This window comes from Felis catus, chromosome A3 (genome assembly GCF_018350175.1).
Source record: "Felis catus isolate Fca126 chromosome A3, F.catus_Fca126_mat1.0, whole genome shotgun sequence".
Lineage (NCBI taxonomy): Eukaryota > Metazoa > Chordata > Mammalia > Carnivora > Felidae > Felis > Felis catus.
In genome coordinates this window covers 119,136,406-119,158,297 of record NC_058370.1, presented here as the reverse complement: position 1 = coordinate 119,158,297, position 21,892 = coordinate 119,136,406, and the positions used below count along the sequence as shown (strand labels likewise).

The window sequence follows — 21,892 nt, the reverse complement described above, 5'->3', positions numbered from 1 at the left end:
AAATAAATAAGTTAAAAAAAGAAAAAAAATGGAATGTATAGAAAGCATCTCCCTTCTGAAAGCCTTAGGGGAGACTTTCAGGTGATTGGCAGAGGTTTAGTGTGAACTTAATGATAAGTACGTAGAAGCATAATCAAAAGCAATGATTACAGCCAGGAAAGACAAAAACAAAAAACGTGCAGAAAGGGAAAAGTAACCATAGCCGATTTCCTGGCTCAGCTCTGAGTAGCATATGGAGTCATAACAACGTATACACTGAATACTGATCCAATCGAAACATTTATATACCTACACTGGGAGGGTGGGGGATAGGAGCGCGGTGGGGGATGGACATGGGGGAGGGAAGCGCTAAGCCTCTTCTCTAGGAGGTCAAAGGCCGAGGTATGAAGAGGGGGCCATACAAGAGCCCTCTCCAGGGATATGGAGGCAAGAGCCAAGAATCAGCCGAGAGCTGCAAATGTTTGCTTCCAGAAAAGGGAAATTAGGGTAACCCTTGTAGGGCAACTTGACTCTTGGCGTGCATAAACAATTTTGATTTGAAAACTTAAAAAAAAAAACCCTTTTAAATAAAAAAATACACTCCCATTCCTGTCCCCCTGCTACCCTGGTAGTTTCTCCAAAGTCTGAATAAGTATGAGGACTCTTCGTTTGCTGAAAGCCTTGGGAGGGGGTTCTTTGCAAAGTATTTGAAGTGGATAGGCCCAGCCTATAAGTGGGCATCAGAAAGGTTCAGAGAAACTGGGGACAGACAGAAACTGACACGGAGCTGGAACCTTAGGAGCCACACCCACAGGGGCTCCTGCTACCTCGGGCAGGTTTCCTAACCTCTCTGTGCTTCCAGTGCAGAGTTGATGCTGGAGGCAAATGCAGAAGAGGCCAGGCTGTGCACACACCCCCACCTGCCGTCAGGAACCCCGGAGGGGGAGGCGGGAAGAGGTGTGCGAGCTCTGAGACCCCGGGATCTCCCACAGGTCCTTCCACCCGCCATCCTGGGCCCGGAAACCAGAAACCTGGGTCACACTGTGCCACTACTCATCCAAGTTTACAGAAAGCAAGATGGTTATTTACAAGAACAGAAACATTGAGCTAATTCGCTTTCAAATACACCAAAGAAAGCCGCAAAGAGAAAACAGAAACTTCTGAGTGGAAAAGGGCCACTGTGTCCCCGTCCTCAGGGTCCCCCCCTCCCCGCCCCGCGGCCCTCGGCTGCCCAGGCAACTCTCTCGCCTTGTTCATCTGTTGATGGGCAGACCCTTCCCAATATTAACCAACCCACTTTTTCCACCAGTGAATCCAAGTTAAGAAAACAGAACTTTCTTCCCAGACCACTCAAGCCCCTGAGCCAAGTTATAGCTGTACCCGGAGCTCCCTGGGGCCCAATTCTCACAGCCTTTTCCAGAGATGTGTTCTGGGCAGTGTGAGTCAGACTGCTCCCACCCTTGGGCCCTGAGGACCCAGGGACACTCGGGCCCTCACCCCCCAGCAAGCCTCTCCTTGCTCATTTCGGGAAGCGAGCCTCCCTCTGCGACCAAGATTGGAAAGACCTGGAGGGCAATTTAGTCCTCAGTCCCCAAAAGCTAGTCTGAGGACCAGTGATGACCGGTGACAAAGTGCTTAATGACCAGGAGCAAAAGTAGAAAAAGAAGCACAAAAAAGAGATGTGTACGGGAAGAACTGTTCTGGCTTCTGGGATTAGATCCTTCTTATATTTTTGATCTAGAATGAACACGTTTAAAAAATGAAATGGTGGTGATGGTGGATCCCATCATTTGTAAATGTCCTTACTTGGCCAAATTGGAAAGTTGGCGTCTCTAATGGTTCTTTCTCAAAAAGAGAAAAAAAAATTTGGGGGGGTGGGGGGGGGAGTTTTATCGGACACTGAACATCCAAAGTCTGGGACGTACTATGGAGGTGGGCACAGAAGACAGTGAGAACGAGTGCCAGGGCCAGAGCCCCCGGCTCGGGAGGTGAGGAGGGAACACCCCGGCCACATGCTTGTCTGGCCCCGCTTCACACCCTTCAGTGACAGGGAACTCGTGCCCTCTGCATGCAGCTCTACTGATTAGAAAGCGCTTCCTCATACTGTCAGGACACCTGCATCCTAGGACCCAGGTCTACGCCTGGGAGCACCTAGAGCCAGGCCTCTCACCTGCTTTGGAAAACGGGCTCTCCACGCGGCACCCCTCCCGCCCAGTCTCCTTTGCTTGGGGTCTATTTGCTTCCTCACACCCTGAATCATTCCCCTTGGGAAGTGACTGGCCTCAGATCACTTAACTAGCAAGCGAGTTCTAACCCAGCGGCAGTGGTCGGGTGTCCCAAATGTGTGAGATCGTTCTGGCTGTTCAGAACCAGCTGGAAAAGGAACAAAGAAACCAACATGGGCGGGGGGGTGGGGAACCATGCAAAAAAGTCCAGGGGATCCCAATAAACACTTCACATATCTGCTTAGAAAAAAATCTGAAAGGAAATAAGGCAAAAGAGTCATGACCGTCATCCCTTGAGGTGAGCTACCCGACAGTTTGTATTGCGTTTTGACTTTTCTCTTTTCTGGGTTTTTTTTTTTTTAACGTTTTATTTATTTTTGAGACAGAGAGAGACAGAGCATGAACGGGGGAGGGGCAGAGAGAGAGGGAGACACAGAATCGGAAGCAGACTCCAGGCTCCGAGCCATCAGCCCAGAGCCCGACACGGGGCTTGAACTCACAGACCGTGAGATCGTGACCTGAGCTGAAGTCGGACGCTTAACCGACTGAGCCACCCAGGCGCCCCTGTTTTCCGGTTTTTCTACAACGATCTGGTTAGTATTTGTACAATGGAGTAAAGCGATGGCCATTCAGAGGGAAGAGATAAGTAAAATTAAAGAAGTCTGGTCCCAAGATCCCGTCTCAGTTCCCAGCCACTGTCCAGTAAAGTGCCCGGGGGTCTGGCGCTCCAGAGGCGGCCTGGGCTGGTGCTCCCTGTGGGCAGCGGCTGCCTGCACACACCCCCACAGCCCTCCCACCACCGTGGGACGCAGACCCCAGGCCACCCTTCTGCCCCTCCTCTGTTCTCAAGCCTTGCAGTCTCTCACCCTTCACCTGGCTCCCTGCCCCGGAGACGGAAGAGAGCAGCGGACAAGGGGAAAAAACGGAGGGTGCGGAGGATTGTGGCTCATCCCTGCACTTGTTACACAGCAGAGGGCAGACACATTGTTTTGCAGACAGGGATTCATGCTTAGAGGGGCACAGCACAGGCGGAGTGATGGAGCCGGGCCCTGACCCGGCCCTCTGATGCCAGTGCGGCGTGCGTTCCTCTGGGGCTCAGGACAGAGCCCCCAGGCCCACCTAGGGTGCTCTGGGGCCATGTGGAGTGCCAGCCCACGCGTCACCCCTCACTCTCCAAGCCGGCCCTCCATGGCTCCTCTTTGCCAGGCGCTCCCCCTGTGCCCCCAGGGCGCCTTGCAGACCCAGCGCTCAGTCAGCACTGAGCCAAGCCCTGATCAGAGCGGGGGCCCCCGGTTGGAAGTGGGGTCAGAGCCAGCCAGGCTCTGCGGTCACGTAGCCCGAGCAAGGTGTTTCCCTCTTGGGCTTCAGTTTTCTGAGGGGTAAAGCCGGGGCAGAGAGCATTTGGCAGTGATTCCCTGGAGGTGCCTGACTTTAAGGCTTCACCTTCTGATATTCTGAGACTGCCCGAGTGACACTGTCCCCCATCTGGGGAGCGGAGGGCACAAGTTTCCCATTCGGTCCCAGGGCCCGAGCGGATAGCCTCCTTCTGAGACACGCCCCAGCCAGCGCGTGTCTGGGTGTCTGAGCACACGCGTGTGCATGCATGGGTGCGTGGGGGGCGGTGGGGACTTGGAAGTGTGCGTGTGTCGGGGGTGAGGGGGTGGGGGGGTGTGTGCGAGCAGGGGGTACCAGAAGGACAGGCCCCCGTCTGCCTGGGCCAGACACATCCTCCAATTATTTCACCTTTTTGAGGATTGTTCTCCTTCCTCTCCAAGACCCCGGCTCCAGCTCCCCCATCCTACTCCCCCCCTCACCCCCCTTCTCACTCCTTTGTTTTCTCTGTTCCTGCCTCCATGTCAAGCCCCAGCTCTGTGCTCTTTCTTGGGCTCTGCCCAAAACAAGCTCCCTCGCTTCGGAGATGCTACAGAGCCCTAGTTGCATGTGTGTCCCCTCCACCTGTGCAATCTCCTCCTTAGGACCCTACCCGAGTCCCCAGCCCTCTTCTAAGAGGCCGCCCATGGCTCTCAGAGCCCGTCTTGTTCCAGACAGAAGAGAAGATGGGCTCTCGTCCCACAATGACAAATTCAAACCATTATTCTGCCGAGATCCGAATGAAAAATCGGGAAGACTGACACCGCCATGATTTGTTAACCCGACACTGCCTCGCTACGCACTGCACAAATTTTAATTAAAAATCTTAGAAGTGATTGGGGAACCCTTTTATTGTGACTCTCTGGCCTCTTCCGGGTGCTTTGCGGGGAAGGGCAGAGCCTTGTCACAGCAGGAACAAAAAACTCAAGGATGGTCCTTAAAAGATTGGTGGTGGTGGGTGGCCTGGGGGGATGCAGCGAGCCTTCGGGAGCATGTGCAAACAACCCCCAGCCACCCCCACCACTCCACCCATTTCACAGGTGGGGAGACTGAGGCACAGGGAGTGGTTTGTACAAGGACTCTGCTATAACAAGCGCAAGATGTGTGTGTGTGTGTGTGTGTGTGTACTGGGTGTATGAGTTATGAGATTTGGCCCAGGAAACTGGGAAATCTAGGAGAAGATATGAACATCTGGCCCACCTCTCTTATCTATCAGGCTCTCACTCAGGGAGGATCAGCTAAATTCAGGGGGAGAGGATAAAGGGACCAAGAACAGAAATGCACATGTCCTTCTTTCCTGTAGTCACACCTGGAGATAGACGGAGGCAGGTTGGGATGACAGTCCCCGGGCCCCAAGTCTTGCTCCTGGCTTCTCAGGGAAGAACCTGAGAAGGTTCTCAGTCGTTCTAGAAAAGCCCTAGTCCAGTGAGGCAGCCTGAGCAGAAGAGAAGGGCTGAGGAGGGGGCTGGGAGAATGACCTGGGGTGGCACCCTGGTTTCCCCTAGGCCCGAATGATTCCGCAGGGGATCCTCGACCTTCCTGCTTATCTCATTTGGGGCATAAAAGAGAGGAGAGAGAGCTGGCTGGTGCAGGGTCCTCTGGTGGGGGAGGGGGCGTCAGGTAAATGGCCGGCAGGAAGCCGGAGGGGGGTGCGGTGCGGTGTTTAAGCTGAGGCTCAAAAGGGAATCACAAGCAGGCTCTGGAAGATCGGTCAGCAGAGCCAGGGGGACCTCGGCTAGGCCCGCCACCTTCACCGATAGGACCTGGAACACGTGGCATTGCCCCAGTGCACCTCTGCCCCTCACCGAGAAATGGTGACTGTTGCCATGCCTGTCCTGCCTATGAGCCTGATACAAGGATAAAGTGAGGCCAGATTCATATGAAAAGTCCTGGGGGGGGAGGGGGGCGCCTGGGTAGCTCAGTCGGTTAAGTGTCTGACTTCGGCTCTGGTCACGATCTCACCGTTTGTGAGTTCGAGCCCCGCGTTGGGCTCTGTGTTGACAGCTCAGAGCCTGGAGACTGCTTTGGATTCTGTGCCTCCCTCTCTCTCTCTCTGCCCCTCCCCTGCTCGTGCTCTGTCTCTCCCTCTCTCTCTCGAAATAAATAAACATTAAAAAAAATTTTTTAAAGAAAAGTGCTGGGGAAGCATGCCCTGCTGGGCCCGTGCCTGGAGGTCCAAGAGCCCCTCTGGAGATGTTACCACCAGACGGCCCACGGTCAGAGTGCCCTCCCCTCCCCCAGTGTCCTCCACCCCTCCATGACCCCCAGTGGCACCTCCCCCTGCCCCCATCCAGCACTCACCCTCAGGGCCGGCAGGGAGCTGACCTGGTCTGCGGTCAGTGTCGCCTCCTTGTAGTGCTTCCCAGGGGGACAGAGCTTCAGGAAGGTGTCATGGATGCTAAGAAGAGAGGCATGATGAACTGCAGGCTCAGCTCATGAACTGCAGACCGTGTGCCTCTGTCCCCCCAGGATCTCTGGAGGAAGGGGACTTACAGTTGAGTGACATAGCAAAGGCAGTTAGACCTTTCATTCCACCCTTCTAGAAACATCCTTGAGGAGTCCAGGGTGCCCAGCACACAGTAGGGGGTGCAAAGATGAACCAGCCATGAGGAAAGGTGTGTGAGTGTGCTCTATAGCATGGAACATACGCCACAGGCGTTCGTTATAGAATGTCAGAGCTGGAGGGGACATCTGTGGTCACACCGTCCAGTCCCTCACTTGCAGATGGAGAAGCCCGCAGGGCCTTGGGGAAGCCAGCGCGCAACCCCAAGCCATCTGCCCAGCCCGGCCCTTGGCCCTGAGAAGGTGGGTGTGGCTGAGTCAGCGTCTCTGTCGCAGGCCCATACTGTGCTGGAGGCTTTGCTTGTGAGGGGCAGGCAGAGGGCGAAGGGGCTGTGTGACCTTCGAGTGGGGGGGAGGGCAGGAGCCCCAGGCCAAGAGAGCACAAGCCCTCATCCTCCCGCCCTCCTACCCCATCCTGGTCACAGGTCTTGGGTCTGTTAGGACGGGTGACCCAGAAAGTGGAGAGGAGACGTGGTGGCCTGGGACACAGGAGGCCATCACTCCAGTTCCCGCCCTGCCACTCCGGTGCCGTGACCTCGCCTTACTCTTGAGCCTTAGTTTCACCATCGGGAAAATGGGCAATAATGATACCTCTCTTGGGAGGCCAGGAGGCGGGGGTGGGTGTTGACATGATGGAGAGTGCAGGGCCTTCGTGTGACTGTGTGTGTGTGTGTATGAGAGTGTGTGTGAGTGTGTGAGGGGTGGGGGGTTAACACACGCTGGTGAAAAACGGTCTCTAGAGCCAGACAGACCTGAGTTCAAGTCCTGACTCTGCCCTCTGGTAGCTCTGAGACGCTGAACAGGGTTCTGACACCACGTGAGCCCCAGTCTCCTCATTGTCACGGTGGGGCCAAGCTCCCCTCACAAGTATGTGAGGAGTAAACGGGAGGAGGTGTATAAAGGTCGGCCTGGCGTTGCGTAGGCCCTCAGGAGATCGAGCTTCTCCACACCCCTGTCTGTGCTCCTGTCCTGCAGCTCAGACACGCTGTGCCCTGCCTCCCAGAGCTCAGCCCCAGACCATGATGGTGGGTGCCCTCTAACCTGATCTGGGTCCCTGGGCCTGCCCTTTCTTCTTCCCCTAGGATCCTTCCTGCTCCAAAATTACCCTCTCTCCTTTGGTCCTTTCCTTCTCTTCTGCCCGCCATCCAGCTTCTCATCCCGGCCGAGCGCTAGGAGGCGAGCATCTGGCCAAGTTAATCCCTACTCGGGAAAGTGACTAACAGCCCCTCGCTGTCACCTGCGGGGTGTGTGGTTTGGTGACCCAGATGAACCTCTGATTGGTGGGATTTAGGGACATGTGACTAAGTGAAGCCTCCAGAGGGTGATTTTACAAGTGAGGATTTGCAGGTAGAGAAGAGGCCCTCCCAGGGCCCTGATGATGGTAAATGGAGGCCCAACACCAGGAGAATTGACAGCCGGGATCTGCTCCCCATCCGGCCTCTCATGTTTTCACAGCTCACCGACTGGGAAAACGTCCTTTAGATCCCGGCCGTGGGAGAGTAGAAAGAACATCAGCTGTGTCTGTGCTCTTACTGTTTTCCCACTGGCTGCCCAGGCGCGGCTCTGATCTCTATGGTGCCTTGCCCTCTGGCTTCCAGATGCTTCCAGATGGCTTTGGCCCAAGGGAGGCACCATAGGGAGACTGGAGGTAGTGTGAGAGCCTGGTGGGGTGTGTCCCCCTCCCCCTTCCAGCCTTGGCCGGCTCTGGTAGCGTCTGTGTCTGTGTGATCCCTCCAACGTTCACTCAGCTCCGTCGCTTGACTGGGCCGTGGGCCTCGGGGGCAGTAATCGCTAGTCCCTGGCTGTTTCCTTCAGCCTCTGAGAGCAGTCCCTTCACTACAAAGTCCCTTCAAAGACCCCAACTGAGCGTATGATCTGTTTCCCCGCTTCCTGCTGGAAGGCTGCCAGATCAGTCAGGGGGACCCATTTGGACCCTGATCCCTCTCCCACTAGCTGTGTGATCTGAAGCAAGTTGTTTGACCTCTCTGAGCAGAGAGACCTAGGCTTCAATCCTGACTCTGCCGGATGGGGAGCTAATCCCCATCACTGGCCTTGTGCTGACTCATGTCAAGGGCCTGAAAACAGGAGCCAGACCGGTGCGTGGCTATTCGTGAAAAACAGGCGCCATCAGCCTCGTAAGGGGCGCTGAACTTGTCACCAGACACTTCTCTGAAAGTTCGGGAGGGAGCCGAAAAGCGGGGTACGGAAAAGGTGAGGGGAAACGTTCTCCAGGAAAGCACGGGGAACACTAAAAGGCATCGAGGAGAAAAGGAAGGCCATCATCCCCGGAAGACCCAGTGGCCCACGAGGGGAAGGGACAGGGGGGAGGGGGCGGCAGGAGCTGTCACTGTCACTGTTAGAACTCCGGCCTGAGGTGAGAACAAGCAGACTGATTTTCAGTAAGTTGTATAATTCTTTAGAATTCTCTTGAGGTCCCAGGGCGCCTGGGTGGCTCAGTGAGTGAAGCCTCCGACTTCAGCTCAGGTCATGATCTCACAGTTAGCGAGTTCCAGACCCGCGTCAGGCTCTGCACTGACAGCTCAGAGCCTGGGGCCTGGAGCCTGAAGCCTGCTTCAGATTCTATTTCCCTCTCTCTCTCTCTCTCTGCCCCTCCCCCTCTTGTGAGCTCTCTCTCTCTCTCTCTCTCTCTCTCTCAAAAATAAATAAATAAACATTAAAAAAAAAAAAAGAATTCTCTGAGGTCCTGCGCCATTATGGCGGGCGCCCAGGATGGACTGCTCCCTGGCTCCCCACGGGAGTGGCCCGAACCCCACAGCGGGTTCTTCAGGCTGTGCAGCCCCCACCCCCAAGGATCCACCCCTACCCAGGTGTCAGTTCCTTGGCCCCGCCCTCCCCCCAGAGCTTTCTGGCGGGGAGGGCTGCTGTGGGGAGGGCCTTGCCCAGATTTCATGCCATCCCAGGCCTCCGAGTGGGTGGGCTGCCCGCAGATGAATCGTGGCTGCATCTCAGCTGCCACAAAACGTTCTCCTCCTCCAAATATGGATCAGCCGGCTCTAAATGGAACTCTGAATTAATCACTAATGGACTCAAGAGTCAAAGCCATTTGAAAAACTCACACATTCAGCCTGCCAGAAATCAAGGAACCCATGCTGTGGCTCCCTCCCAGACGAGGGGAGGGGCCGTCGGCGGGCTCAGAGGCCCCAAGACAGGGGAGACCAGCCCTGCAGCTCACACTCCGCGGGACCTTGGACCTGCCACAATCCCTTCTTGTGCCTCAGTTTCCCCTCTGTAGAATGAGAGACTCAACCATCCCTCCCGCCCCCAGCGCCCTCCAGTTCGGGCATCCTACGGCTGCTTCTGTACCCTTCTCTGCACCCTTGCCTCTGAGGCCCTCTGTAGTGGTGTTCAACTGGGTCCCACGTTAGAAACCTGTGGAGACTCTGTGAAAGGACCCGGGCCCACCCCTAGAGGCTCTCATTCAAGGCCAGGGAGGGGGCAGGACCTCTGAGTCCCTCGAGCTCTCGTGTTCCTCTTGTCCAGGCGGGACTGAGAACGCGGCTCCGTTGCCAGTCTCCGCATCTACTCGTTTCCTCTGGGCTCAGCTCCCCGGGCCATGGGGTCAATAGTTCTTTGCCCAACAGCACAGCCTGAAGGTATTTTATAAATAGCCCTATCTTTAGCCTGAAAAGGTGGCTTTTATGGTCTGCTCCTTTCAAGCTGTGTGGCTTGGGCAAATCACTTCATTTCTCTGAGCCAGTTTCTTCATTGCAAAAGAAAAAAAAAAAAAAAAAAAGACAGAGAGAGAGATAATAATAGCATGAAAATAACAGCTATACCACATAGTCAACACTGACCCACGTGCCGGGGGCTGCTCTAACCCCCTGACATGCATTCGATCACTTAATTGTCCTAATAACAACCATGCGGGGTTAGGTTCCAGGACTTGATATCATGCTTTTTATAAGTGTGGGAACAGGTTGAGCAAAGGCTCAGCAAAGGTAAGAAACGTCACAGAGCTAGAAGGTGGCAGAGCTGAGTCTCGAACGAACGCAGGCCTCTGGCTTCAAGGAAGCAAGCTTGTAACCACTCTGCCTGCTGACCTTCTGGTGCCCCAGGAGGACCAGCGCTAATGGCCAGGATGGGGCCTGGAGGCTAGAAAGTGTTGGGCACTCAGGGGCGCTAAGAGGAAAGAGCGGCCTCATGGCAGGGGCTGGGGGCAAAGCTTCAGGCTCCCAAAGCGGACCTACATGCAGCCCGAGATCATGGCAGGAGAGGTCACTGAGGGTTACAGAGTAATCCAAACTGCTCAGACGGAGGCGGGCCGACCTGGGCTCCAACCGTGGAGGTCAAAAGGAAGCCACGCGTGCCCTCTTCGGCTCAGGCCCCAGAGGCAGAGTCCGCAGCCACAGCTGCAGATAAGAGCCTGCGAGGGCTGGTGCACCGAGCCCAAAGAGACATCTGGAAGGCTTCTCCGGGAGCAATTCAATCAGAAGTCAGGGAGGGCTGACCTGGAACTGAGGCTGAAAGGGACTTTCTCTTTAAAAGACCAACGAGATGAGATAGAAAATCCCCACAGGCTAGAAACTTAGGGTGGACAGACCCCTTCCTGGAAGCCAAGCCCAGGCAGCCTGGCACAGGGAAGGGGCGGGCTCGAGGACCAGAACCTGTCACATGTGGTCTGCCCTCCCAGCGTGCATCCCCTGCAGATCTGGTGACCAGGCCTCTATGGCCTATGCAAGTCACAGGTAAGAGCGTGGGAACATACTAGATGAGGCAGAGCCACCCTCTGGAGGTTACTCCTGTCTGGTGGTGTCCTGGATACTTTTTTTCAAATGCACTGATCTATCCAACTGCATTGCCATCCAGGCCGCATTTCTTTGTCACATTAGTAGGAAAATCACAACACGTCTTCAGAGGCCACATAGGAAAACTGTCTAAAAGCGACTGGGGCTTAGTCTAGCCGAACTTGGCCACCTTCTCCGGTGCCATCAGCTTCCTAAGCCACTGCAAGTGCCACTGGGTGTCCGTGTCAAAGCTGCCCCTTCGCTTTCCAGACAAGGCACCGACACTAACACTGATACGGTCAGTCCTCCGGGTCCCTTCCGACAAGCTAACCTATGATCGCCGCGTGCACGCTGTGTGTGTCCTTCCAGAGATCTTCCCTTTGTGTGTGTGTATGTGCATGTAGAACCTTATGTTTTACAAAAACGGAAGTACCCTGTATATACCAGTCTAGTTTACCAGAGTAACACAGTTTCCTTACTAGTTTTAATGGAGCATGTCCTCCAAAAGCTTCCTCAGACAGCATGCATAAGAGGTACTTCTTAAAAATAATTTGCATGTTGGGGCGCCTGGGTGGCGCAGTCGGTTAAGCGTCCAACTTCAGCCAGGTCACGATCTTGCGGTCTGTGAGTTCGAGCCCCGCATCGGGCTCTGGGCTGATGGCTCAGAGCCTGGAGCCTGTTTCCGATTCTGTGTCTCCCTCTCTCTCTGCCCCTCCCCCATTCATGCTCTGTCTCTCTCTGTCCCAAAAATAAATAAACGTTGAAAAAAATAATAATAATTTGCATGTCAAAAAATAGTCACTTCACCTTCACTTTTGATTAATAGGTTAGCTATGACTTAATTCTATATTGGGATTTTTTCCTTATAATTTGGAAGGTCTTGGGGCGCCTGGGGGGCTCAGTTGGTTAAGTATCTGACTCTTGACTTGGGCTCAGGTCACGATCTCACAGTTTGTGAGTTCGAGCCCCACATCGGGCTTTGCACTGACAGCGTGGAGCCTGCTTGGGATTCTCTCCCTCCCCCTCTCTCTGCCCCTCCCCCGCTGGCTCGCTCACTCTCTCTCTCTCCTCTCTGTCTCTCTCTTAATAAATAAATAAAAAAGCTTTAAAAAATAATAATAATTCCGAAGGTCTTTTGCGGCTGTCTTCCAACCTTTCCAAGTCCCAAACCATTCTGATTCCTGGTCCTCTGTATGTCTTTTGTCTCTGTTTTTTTCTCTACAGAGGTTTTTAGGCTCTTGTTATCTCTGGTGTTCGGAAATGTTATGATGACATGATTTAACGTAGGCTTTAAATTGTTCTCTTCAAATAGCTAGTGTCCCTCAGCTTCCAATTCAAACCTAACAAGTGGGGCTCAAAGACGCTGACCCGGAGCTCGTCCCTGCTTATCACTGGGCCTGGCGGCCCTGAGGCTGGAGCCTGTGTGCTCGGCTCTGTCCAGATGGTAAGCACCTCTCTTCTGCTGGGCTGGGGAAGGGGTGCTGAGCGGTTGGCAGAGCAAGGGAAGGAGTCACATGGGACTTCCAGTCAACCTTCTGGGCCCGGACGGAGCACTCACACACCAAGCCAGTCACTCTCTCTGCAATCCGATGAGGAGGGCGCCTGCAGCCTCTCCATGCTGCATGACGCTTGTCTTTGGCCCGGAGCCTTCCTTGCTGGACAGCAACCCGCATGACAACAGGGACTGTGGGCTGTTCCCCATTATGCTCCCAGGGTCCTCACAGGGCACATTCCAGGCCCTGAAGAGAGGCTTGGAGAGGGAGCCTGGGCTTAGAGCGATTCAGTAATGCATCCAAGTTTATCCAGCCAGGCTTCTGACCTGTTTCCTAAGTCCTTTCTTCCTTCCCCCATCACCCCGAGGAGGCCCTGTCCACTTCCATGATTATGTGAAGAAACCCTGCGTTGGATCCCATAGTGGCTTAACGCCTGAGGTTTCACTCAACTCAAGCTGGGCCCTGGGAATCACGGTGTCAGCTCTCCTGACTGGGTTCTGTCTCTGCCCTCCCTGTTCCAGCCTCATCTCCGGGGCTCCACAGCACTGGGCAGGAACCACACTCAGGGACCAGCACGGGGCCGTACCAGGATGAGACCTCAGCCCAAGGGGAGGCAAGGGGCCCCTCTACTCACCACAGGATTTCATTCCTGGTCAGGAAGGTCAGGGCCTACAACAAACCACAGAGAGATGACCTGCCCACTCCGTCCGGCCCTACCCCGGCCCCCTGCGGAATGGGGAGCTTCAGGGACTGGGAAGGAGAAGCCCATTTTCTCATCCCGTAGCTGGTGAAATGGAGGCATCCCAGCCCTCTGCAGGGGACGCCCCCAGTGGTGGCAGAGGAGAAAATGGTGCCCTTCTCTCCTCCCCAGGCTCTGACAACATGGAGAGAGGATTGAAGCCACAACTAAAACCCTGGGCTCTGGAGCAGGAGACAAATGGGGGAGGGAGCCTCAGAGTACTGGCCAGGGCTCACATGGACGCAGGTTCAATGGCCACCACATCCTTGCCTGGGAAACTCTCCACCTGCTTCGGGAAGCTCCCCGCTCTTCCCAGAATCTCCTGGCCGATCTACCCACCTGGTATTCTTCCAGGTCCTCCCAGTGCATCTGGTGCCTCAAACATTGCCCCATGCCAACCCCCCCTTCTCTGTGCTGCAGTAGGACCACAGCCCCAAGGGCCCAGCAGGTAATGTGACCAGGTGATCCGGTTGCCATGGTGACCTACATTCCACCTTCTGCCCATTCTACTCGATTGAGCCTCTGAGTGGGCAAAGAAACAGATTCTTTGGGTTCCCAAGGCTAATAGGCATCACCCGCCTCACACCGAAACGACAACCAGAAGGCAACCCACTGGCGGGGTTGAGAGTCATCCTGTTGGCTCAGGAGTCACACCGGCTGGGTTCAAACCCCAGCTCTGCTACGTGCTGACAAGACATGTGACCTTGGGCTAGGTACTCAGCCTCTCTGGATCTTACTTTCCTCAACAGTAAAATGAAGGTGATAATTGTGGGATTCTTGTGAGGATTATTTGAGTTAATACAGGTGACAATGTTGGCACATTATAGGTGCTCAATAATCTGAGTTAGCTATTAGAACCACATCCCAAGTACGGTGCCAAGTGTGGGGACATAGTGATGAATAAGCATAGACCCCGACTTCAAGAAATGACTAAAAGAGTACAGAAAAGGGCATTCCCCGCCATCAGCCAGGGTCCCTTCAGGAATAGAAGGCACGCTCAAATCAGAATAACTTGAAGAAGAAATTACAACTAGAACTACCCAGGGGCGCCTGGGTGGCTCAGGCGGTTGAGCGTCCGGCTTCAGCTCGGGTCATGATCTCGCAGTTCGTGAGTTCAAGCCCCGCATCGGGCTGTGTTGTCAGCACAAATTCTCCTGCTTCAGATTCTGTGTCTCCCTCTCTCTGCCCCTTCCCCGCTCATGCTCTGTCTCTATCTCTCAAAAATGAATAGACGTTAAATTAAAAAAAAAATTTTTTTAAATAGGATTACCCCATGACCCGGCAATAACCCTCCTAGGAATTTGCCCAAAGGGTACAGGAGTGCTGATTCGTAGGAGCACATGTACTCCAATGTTTATAACAGCACTTTCAACAGTAGCCAAATTATGGAAAGAGCCCAAATGTCCATCAACTGATGAATGGATAAAGATGTGGTTTATATATACAATGGAATACTACTTGGCAATGAGAAAGAATGAAATCCTGCCATTTGCAGCAACGTGGATGGAACTGGAGGGTATTATGCTAAGTGAAATAAATCAGTCAGAGAAAGACAGATACCATATGTTTTCACTCATCTGTGGAACTTGAGAAACTTAACAGGAGACCATGGGGGAGGGGAAGGGGAAAACATAGTTTCAAACAGAGAGGGAGACAAACCATAAGAGACTCTTAAATACAGAGTACAAACTGAGGGTGGGTGGGGGTGGGGAGAAGGGAAAACGGGTGATGCGCATTGAGGAGGGCACTTGTTGGGATGAGCACTGGGTGTCGTATGTAAAGCGATGAATCATGGGAATCTATCCCCAAAGCCAAGAGCACACTGTGCACGCTGTTGTCAGCTAGCTTGACAACAAACGATATTTAAAAAAAGGAGAACTTGAAGCGGTTCTGACAAAGGGACTCACCACAACGGCAAGGTCCGGGTGTAGGGAAACCACCCAGGATAGCGCAGATTCCTGGGCTAGTAACCACAGAGCCGTTATCCGCCCTGACCCATGCACACGGAATAAAGAGCCCGACGTCACTCTCTCCTCTTCCTCTACTCTCCTGTGAGGATGAGGAACAGGTAGAGAGTGAATCTGGAAAGGTGGAGAAGTCCAGCACAGGCCATCAATGCTAAGGCCAGGAGGGTCCTCCCAAAGCCCTGTTCCCTGCCCTGCCTCCGGGAGGGTCTTCACGTCCGCCCTCACTGTGCCAGTGTCGGTCTCCTGGTTCAAGCCCATGTCTTTCCACACGCTCTCCTAGGTAAACATCCCAGGGGCTTTCTGATGGAGCTAATTTATATCTCTGGAAATACAGCTGCTCATTTTTCCTCATCTGTCCTCCTCCGAGACGGAGCCTGGTGGAAGAAATCCAGGAGCCTCCGGTCCTTGATTTACTTGGGGACACAGGTGGAGTAGCCACAGTGTGCCAAGTACGCGGCTTGACCCTGGGAGAGATGAGTGGATGATTTCAGCCCTCAAGAAACAGATACTTGCCACACACACACACACACACACACGCACACCCCAAGGGAGATTGAGTGGATTCCACCAGAGAGGTAATAGTGCAGAATTACGGGCATTTAGAAGTGGAAACCATGCGGGGCAGGAAGTCTTCGTGGAGGTGGTAACATTTCTGTGGTTGTTACAACGTCATGGTCGAGAACCTAAGCCGGCTGCGTCACCTCGGGCAAATCACCAAACTATATTCTAAACTCATCTGTATAATGGGAACAATAAATCCCCACTTCGGAGGATTATTGAAAGAATACAACGAAATTGTAAATTTACTGAGTGCTCAGTAAAGAGTTGAATTACATCATTACTTTTAAAAGTTGGGGAGGGGCGCCTGGGTGGTGCAGTCGGTTGAGCGTCCGACTTCAGCCAGGTCACGATCTCGCGGTCCGTGAGTTCGAGCCCCGCGTCGGGCTCTGGGCTGATGGTTCGGAGCCTGGAGCCTGTTTCCGATTCTGTGTCTCCCTCTCTCTCTGCCCCTCCCCCGTTCATGCTCTGTCTCTCTCTGTCCCAAAAATAAATAAAAAACGTTGAAAAAAAAATTTTTTTTTTAAATTAAAAAAAAAAAAAAAAAGTCGGGCCTGGGGAAAAGGGGTAGGATATCTTAGCAGGCGGTGTCAGTACTTGCATCCCATCTTCTGGAAAGTCCTTTGAGCTGCTGCTCCCTTTGAACAGCTTCTCCGCCTGGTGTGTCTGTGAGGCTGGCAGGGGACGGAATGGGTCCTTTTACTCTGGGGAAGGCGGACATAGGGGCGGCTCAGTGATGCCGTGGGGTCACTCAGCTGGCCAATGGGCAAATGAGGATCCGAAGCCTGCATTGCGGCTGTGGCCTGGGGGGTTCCCACAGCGCGGCCTGGGAGGCTCGGGGTGGGGGGGGAGGCGCTGTGGGATCACACTCAAAAAGGCCGCTTCGTTCTCAAGCCTTGCGCAGTCCCCCCCGTCACAGCAAGGTGCAAATAGCAGTGTGGCACTGTCCGGTTGACACACGCTAAGAGGAGAAAAACAAACTAGAGAATACTTTGCAGCTTAGATTAGCTACTCATTCGGCAACTACTGAGCTAGGGAGTGGAAATAGGGAATAGGACAGCCCCTGCCTGCTCAGAGCCAGACACACATGGGAAAAACGATGTCCCTTAGATAGTGATGAGCACTGTCAAAGAAAGGAAGCAAGGATGGAGAGGGGTAGGCTTAGAGAGGCCCTCCGCCCCCGGGAGGCACCCTTTGAGCAGAGGCCTGAGTGACAAGGAGAGGTGAGCCAGCAGGGAGCAGTTTTTCCAGGCCTAGGAGACGACGGCATCCAGATAGCATTAAATAACACTTTGGTTTTTGTTCTGTTTGTTTATATGACACATTCCAGTTTGAAAATGAAGCAGGTCTGCCATGTAGAACTGTGATATAAAGTTTCCTTTGTAAACATATTTAATTAAAAGAAAGAGGAGCCCATTCAAAGAGAACTATCAAATAGATAATCACGCAGGTGGTAAAAGAACATGGCAGAAATCACAAAGGTCTTCTTGTCCGTCTCTCTCACACACACAAACGCACACATGCACGCACACACAGAAGTAACTAATGTCTGGAAACTCTCCCACCCTCCTCTTTCCTTTCCTTTTCATCCCCCACGTTGCCCCTAAAACCCTGCTCACCCCCCACCCCCCAGGCAGGCTCTGTGATTTCTTTCTAGAGAGCGTTTTCATCGGTTCCTACATAGAACACTAGAAGCAATAATATCACCTTACATTTGCATATCCCTTTGTAATTCCAAAATGCTTTTCTATGTACCATCTCATTTGCCCAAGAAATAAAAGCCTATGCTAGAAAGAAAGAAAGAAAGAAAGAAAGAAAGAAAAGAAAGGAAAGGAAAAAAATGCCCCAAATGGATTCCACCTTCAATACACTAACCAACCAACTTCCCCACCCACCTCCAGCCTGTTAAATCTCTCAGACTCTTCTCCAACAGGGGTTTTGAAAAGGGTGTAACTGAACAGAGAGCAGGCCCAGGCCTGCCCCGGCAGTTCCAACTCCTTCTTCTCCAAGGTCTGCCCCTGCGTGAACCCTCTGCATGGGGGTGCAATGCATTCTTTGCAAGGTTTCTGTTACCTTGCGGTGAACTCTACAGACTATCAAAGCGGCAACCCCTGGTCTGACCTTGATTTAGAGGTCTCTTAAAATCCAAAAGGGGCCAAAGAGGAATCTGTATCCAGAATATACTCAACAATAAAAAGACATATAGCCAAGTAACAAATGGACAAAGGATTTGAATAGATGTTTCTCCAAAGAAGATACACGAATGGCCAACGAGTGCATGAAAAGATGCTAACGTCATTAGCCATCAGGGAGATGCAGACTAAAAACCACAGCAAGACACCATAGCTCGCCTGCTAGGATGGCCAAAACCAACAGACAGTAAGTGTTGCTGAGGATGTGGACAAATTGGAACCCTCCCATGCTGCTGGTGGGAATGTTAAATGGTGCAGCCACTTTGGAAAAGAGTTCGACACGTCCTCAAAATGTTAAGCAGGTTACCATATGACCCAGCGGTTCCACTTCTGGCTATGTACCCGAGAGAAATAAAAACATTTGTCCACATAAAAACTTGTACATGAACGTTTATAGCATTCTTCATAACAGCCAAAAAGTGGAGACAGCCCAAATGCTCACCAACTGATGAATGCATAAATAAAATACGACATATCCATACAACGGAGCATTAACTGGCAATAAAAATAAATGAAGTAATGATACACAGTGCAACATGGATAAAGCTTAAAAACATTATATTAAATGAGGAAAGCTCATTTACATGAAATGTCTACAAACAGACAAATCCATAGATACAGAAAGTAGATTAGTAATTTCCAGGATCTGGGGGGGAGGGAATACGGGGGGCGGGGGTGGTTTACTGCTAATGAGTATGGGGTTTCTTTTGGGGGTGATGAAAATATTCTAAAATTGGATAGGGGTGATGTTTGTACAACTCTCTGAATACAGTGAAAAATATTGAGTTGTTCACTTTAAGACTAAACCGTGTGGTATGGCAATTATAGCTTAATAAAGCAGTTATTAAAAATAATTTCAAGGAGTGTTTATGTCCTAACTTAGCAACTGGCACACAGTAAGCCACCATATATATCATTAGAGGAGCATGTAAATGGGATTATATTTTGAAATAGTTTCAGATCTATTTCCTCAGCCTGTGAGTCTTGGAGCCCAGGGGGTCCCACCCACTGTGGGAGGCGAGGGTAGATCTTGCTAGAGCAAGTCACTGCCCAGCTTTGAACATCAACCACGTTTATGTTTGAGTTCCCAGCGACCAAGGAGACTAGAAAGCCACCCTTTGTCTGGAGAAAGGATTTTCTAAATTCCTTTGTTGTGGCAAGAGGCAGGCCTAGGCGGTGTAGATCCTGGACTCTGTAGGGGCATCCCCAGCAGGCATAGAGAAAAAGGATGAAAGGTTTGCCCTCCTGGTCTTGGGGACAAAGAGGATGAAGAAGATAGCAAGGACATCTCACCATCATGAGCTCACTACCCAAGGACGAGGGTGCAGGGGTGCCGAGAATCTCAGGCGCTTGAGTCATGCTTCCCTGAGCTCACCGATTGTGGAGGGTGGAGGAGGGGGCCTGACACCTCTAGAAGTCCGCCCCATCCAGCGGGGTGCAGAACAAAGGTGCCTCAGTGGTCAGGGAGGCAAGACCAAGGCAGGACCCTGCCTTCCCTGGCCATTGTGGGGACCCAGAAGCTCTCACATGCCCCAGGGAGAGGATTGGAGAGGCAGAGAGCTCCAGCAAAGGCCTGTCCAGGATGAAGAGTCCACTAAGGCACCTTCCCAGGAAGAAATGGGACACTGCAACTCCCATAATGCATGTCAGCACATTACCCAGAAGGCCAGGTGTGACTATCGTGCCTCATGGGACTCCAGCAAAAGTGTATAGAACAAGTATGGATCCAAGGATGTCTCCCCATGGCCAGGGGAGTGTCCTCATGTGGCCAGATACTGACATGGGGTAGAGAAGTGGGTGCAAAATCTGAAATTTTGAACATTTGCATAGAGGGGACTGGCTCATCCAAAGAGATATTTAAACCAGTTCTTTAGTTTTCTATTTACATTGCCCTGGGGGAGTAGGATTGTTCCGAGTGGGGCTAGAAACAGAGAATAAATCTTTGAATAGATGGAAGATTTTTATTTTTAAAAAAATTGTTAATGTTTATTTAAACATTAGAGACAGAGAAGGAGGGACAGAGTGGGCGTGGGGGGAGGGGCAGAGAGAGAGACACACACACACACACAGAATCCAAAGCAGGTTTCAGGCTCCGAGCTGTCAGCACAGCGTCCGACACAGGGCTCGAACCCACGAACTGTGACATCATGACCTGAAGTCGGACGCCTAACCTAACTGACTGAGCCACCCAGGTGCCCCAGAGAGTAAGGTTTTTTTTTTGTTTTTTAATGTTTATTTATTTATTTGGCCGGGGAGGGAGAGAGGAAGGGGCAGAGAGAGGGAGAATAAATGGAAGATTTAAATGGGAAATAAATCATTCAACTTGGAAGACACCAAAATATTATTAATGGCAAGTTCAGGAAGTGGAAGCTTGGGGGAATTTGAGGAGTTCTAGAGAACAAACTCTCTTTCCTTTGTGCGCGCGCGCGCGCGCGCGCACACACACACACACACACACACACACACACACACACACACGGGAAAGACTCAGCCAGGAAGAGAGCGCTGGAGTATGAGTAGCTGGAGGGACCAGGGAAGCAAGGGAGAGCTCTGGCCTAGGAAGGGCCGATCCAGCCGGCCCCAGTGACCGTCCCCAGATGAGCTAGGCTGGAGCCTGCACACCGACAGCAGCAGGGAGGAGGAGGGGGCCAGGCACACCCCATACCTCCCACTGCCCTCAAGCAAGCTGGCTGCTCTCCGCACCACACATGACCTTCTTTGCCTGGGCCGGTTCCCTCCGGGCCCAACTCAAGCCTCTGGGCCTGCCTTCTGGGGAGAAGGTGGAAAAGAGCCTATGTCTGGGGGAGACTGAGCCTCCCCCAGGCAGTGGTAGGAAGCAGATAGAGATATCTAAGGGTAAGGCAGCTCTGATCCTGGAATTAGCACAGACTTCACGGGTTAAAGACCCCATCAGCCACAAGACTTCCCCCACTTCAGACACCAGCCACAAGCTTTATCCCCTCAAATTTGGTAATTCACTAGAACAACTCGCAGCACTTGGGAAAGCACCGTACCGGTGACCACGGTTTTATTATAAAGGGCACAAATCAGGACGAGCCAATGAAGAGACCCCTCTTAGTGTGTGTCTGAAAGAGTCTCAAATGTGAAGCTTCTGCATTCGTGGGAGGCACCATCATCCTGGATCACGAATGCGTGTAACACAAATTAGGAAGAGCTGACCTGAGCCCCAGTCCAGAGTGTTTCTTGATGTAAACATTATTGATAGAATCAGTGGTCATGTGATTGAACTTAATCCTCAGCCCCTCTACCCTTCCCAGAGGTCAGGCTGACGTCACCTGTCTCGAAACCCCAACCCTCTAATCGCACGGTTGGTCCTTCTGTCCTGATTCATCTGATTAGCATGAACACAGTCATGGTCTGAGTGGCCCACAGAGAATAATGAAGACACTCCTATCATTTGGGAAATTCCCCAAATGTAGAGGTTACCTTCCAGGAGTCAGGGACACATAAGCCACCCAAATTCTTTATTATACAACACCAGGAAATCTGGGGTGCGGATGGGGTGTATGGTCAGAGAAACAAAGGCCCTTTCCTCTCCTGGAGGAGGATGAAATTTATTTGGGGGTCGAACAGATTCCCTCAGAGGAAGAACGTGGGCAGATAATATCTTAAACCTTAAATCCTTGCGTTTTTTTATCCACCTTCCCATAAAAGACATTTTTTTTTCCCTTTAGTCTCCCATTCGCATTGCCTGGGGACCAAGTAGAATTTTTATAGCGGAGGAAAAAAGCTAGAAGCAGCCACTGTTCCTTTTTTTTATTAACAAATCAGACTTCTGAGGACTCAAAGGGAAGGCTGAGGGAAGCTGGGTCCAGAGTTTATAACAGAAGGACAGAGAAGGAGCATCACAGCATCAGGGAGGAGGAGCAAGCGTCTCCCAGCTGGGAGCACCGCCACTGCCAGGCCTGGGGAGCCCCAAGCCTGCAGGCAGACCCTTTGTTAACCTTTGGGGGAGTACCCCCTCCTGCCCAAGGGAGGAGCGTCGTGAGCGACCCACTTCCTCACAGTGAGACAGGGCTCTCCATCACAGAGCCAGCAGG

At 52.5% G+C, this 21,892-nt stretch overlaps 1 protein-coding gene across 4 annotated transcripts in view; it reads right to left on the bottom strand.

The window, feature by feature from the left end:
* Positions 1–21,892, bottom strand: part of CIB4 (calcium and integrin binding family member 4) — a 100,875-nt gene that overhangs the window by 37,687 nt on the left and 41,296 nt on the right. Inside the window, exons 1-3 of one of the 4 annotated variants that reach the window (XM_019827788.3) lie at positions 13,454–14,163; positions 13,010–13,044; positions 5,877–5,973 (exon numbers count right to left, since the gene is read on the bottom strand). The exons of 1 other annotated variant lie outside the window; for it this stretch is intronic. In XM_019827788.3, coding sequence (XP_019683347.3) covers positions 5,877–5,973; positions 13,010–13,044; positions 13,454–13,591 — 270 coding nt within the window. In that variant the 5' untranslated portion in view covers positions 13,592–14,163. Of the gene's footprint in view, positions 1–5,876; positions 5,974–13,009; positions 13,045–13,453; positions 14,164–21,892 lie in introns of those variants that run through there. 2 more of the 4 variants (XM_023252020.2, XM_003984415.6) reach the window with 2 other exon arrangements.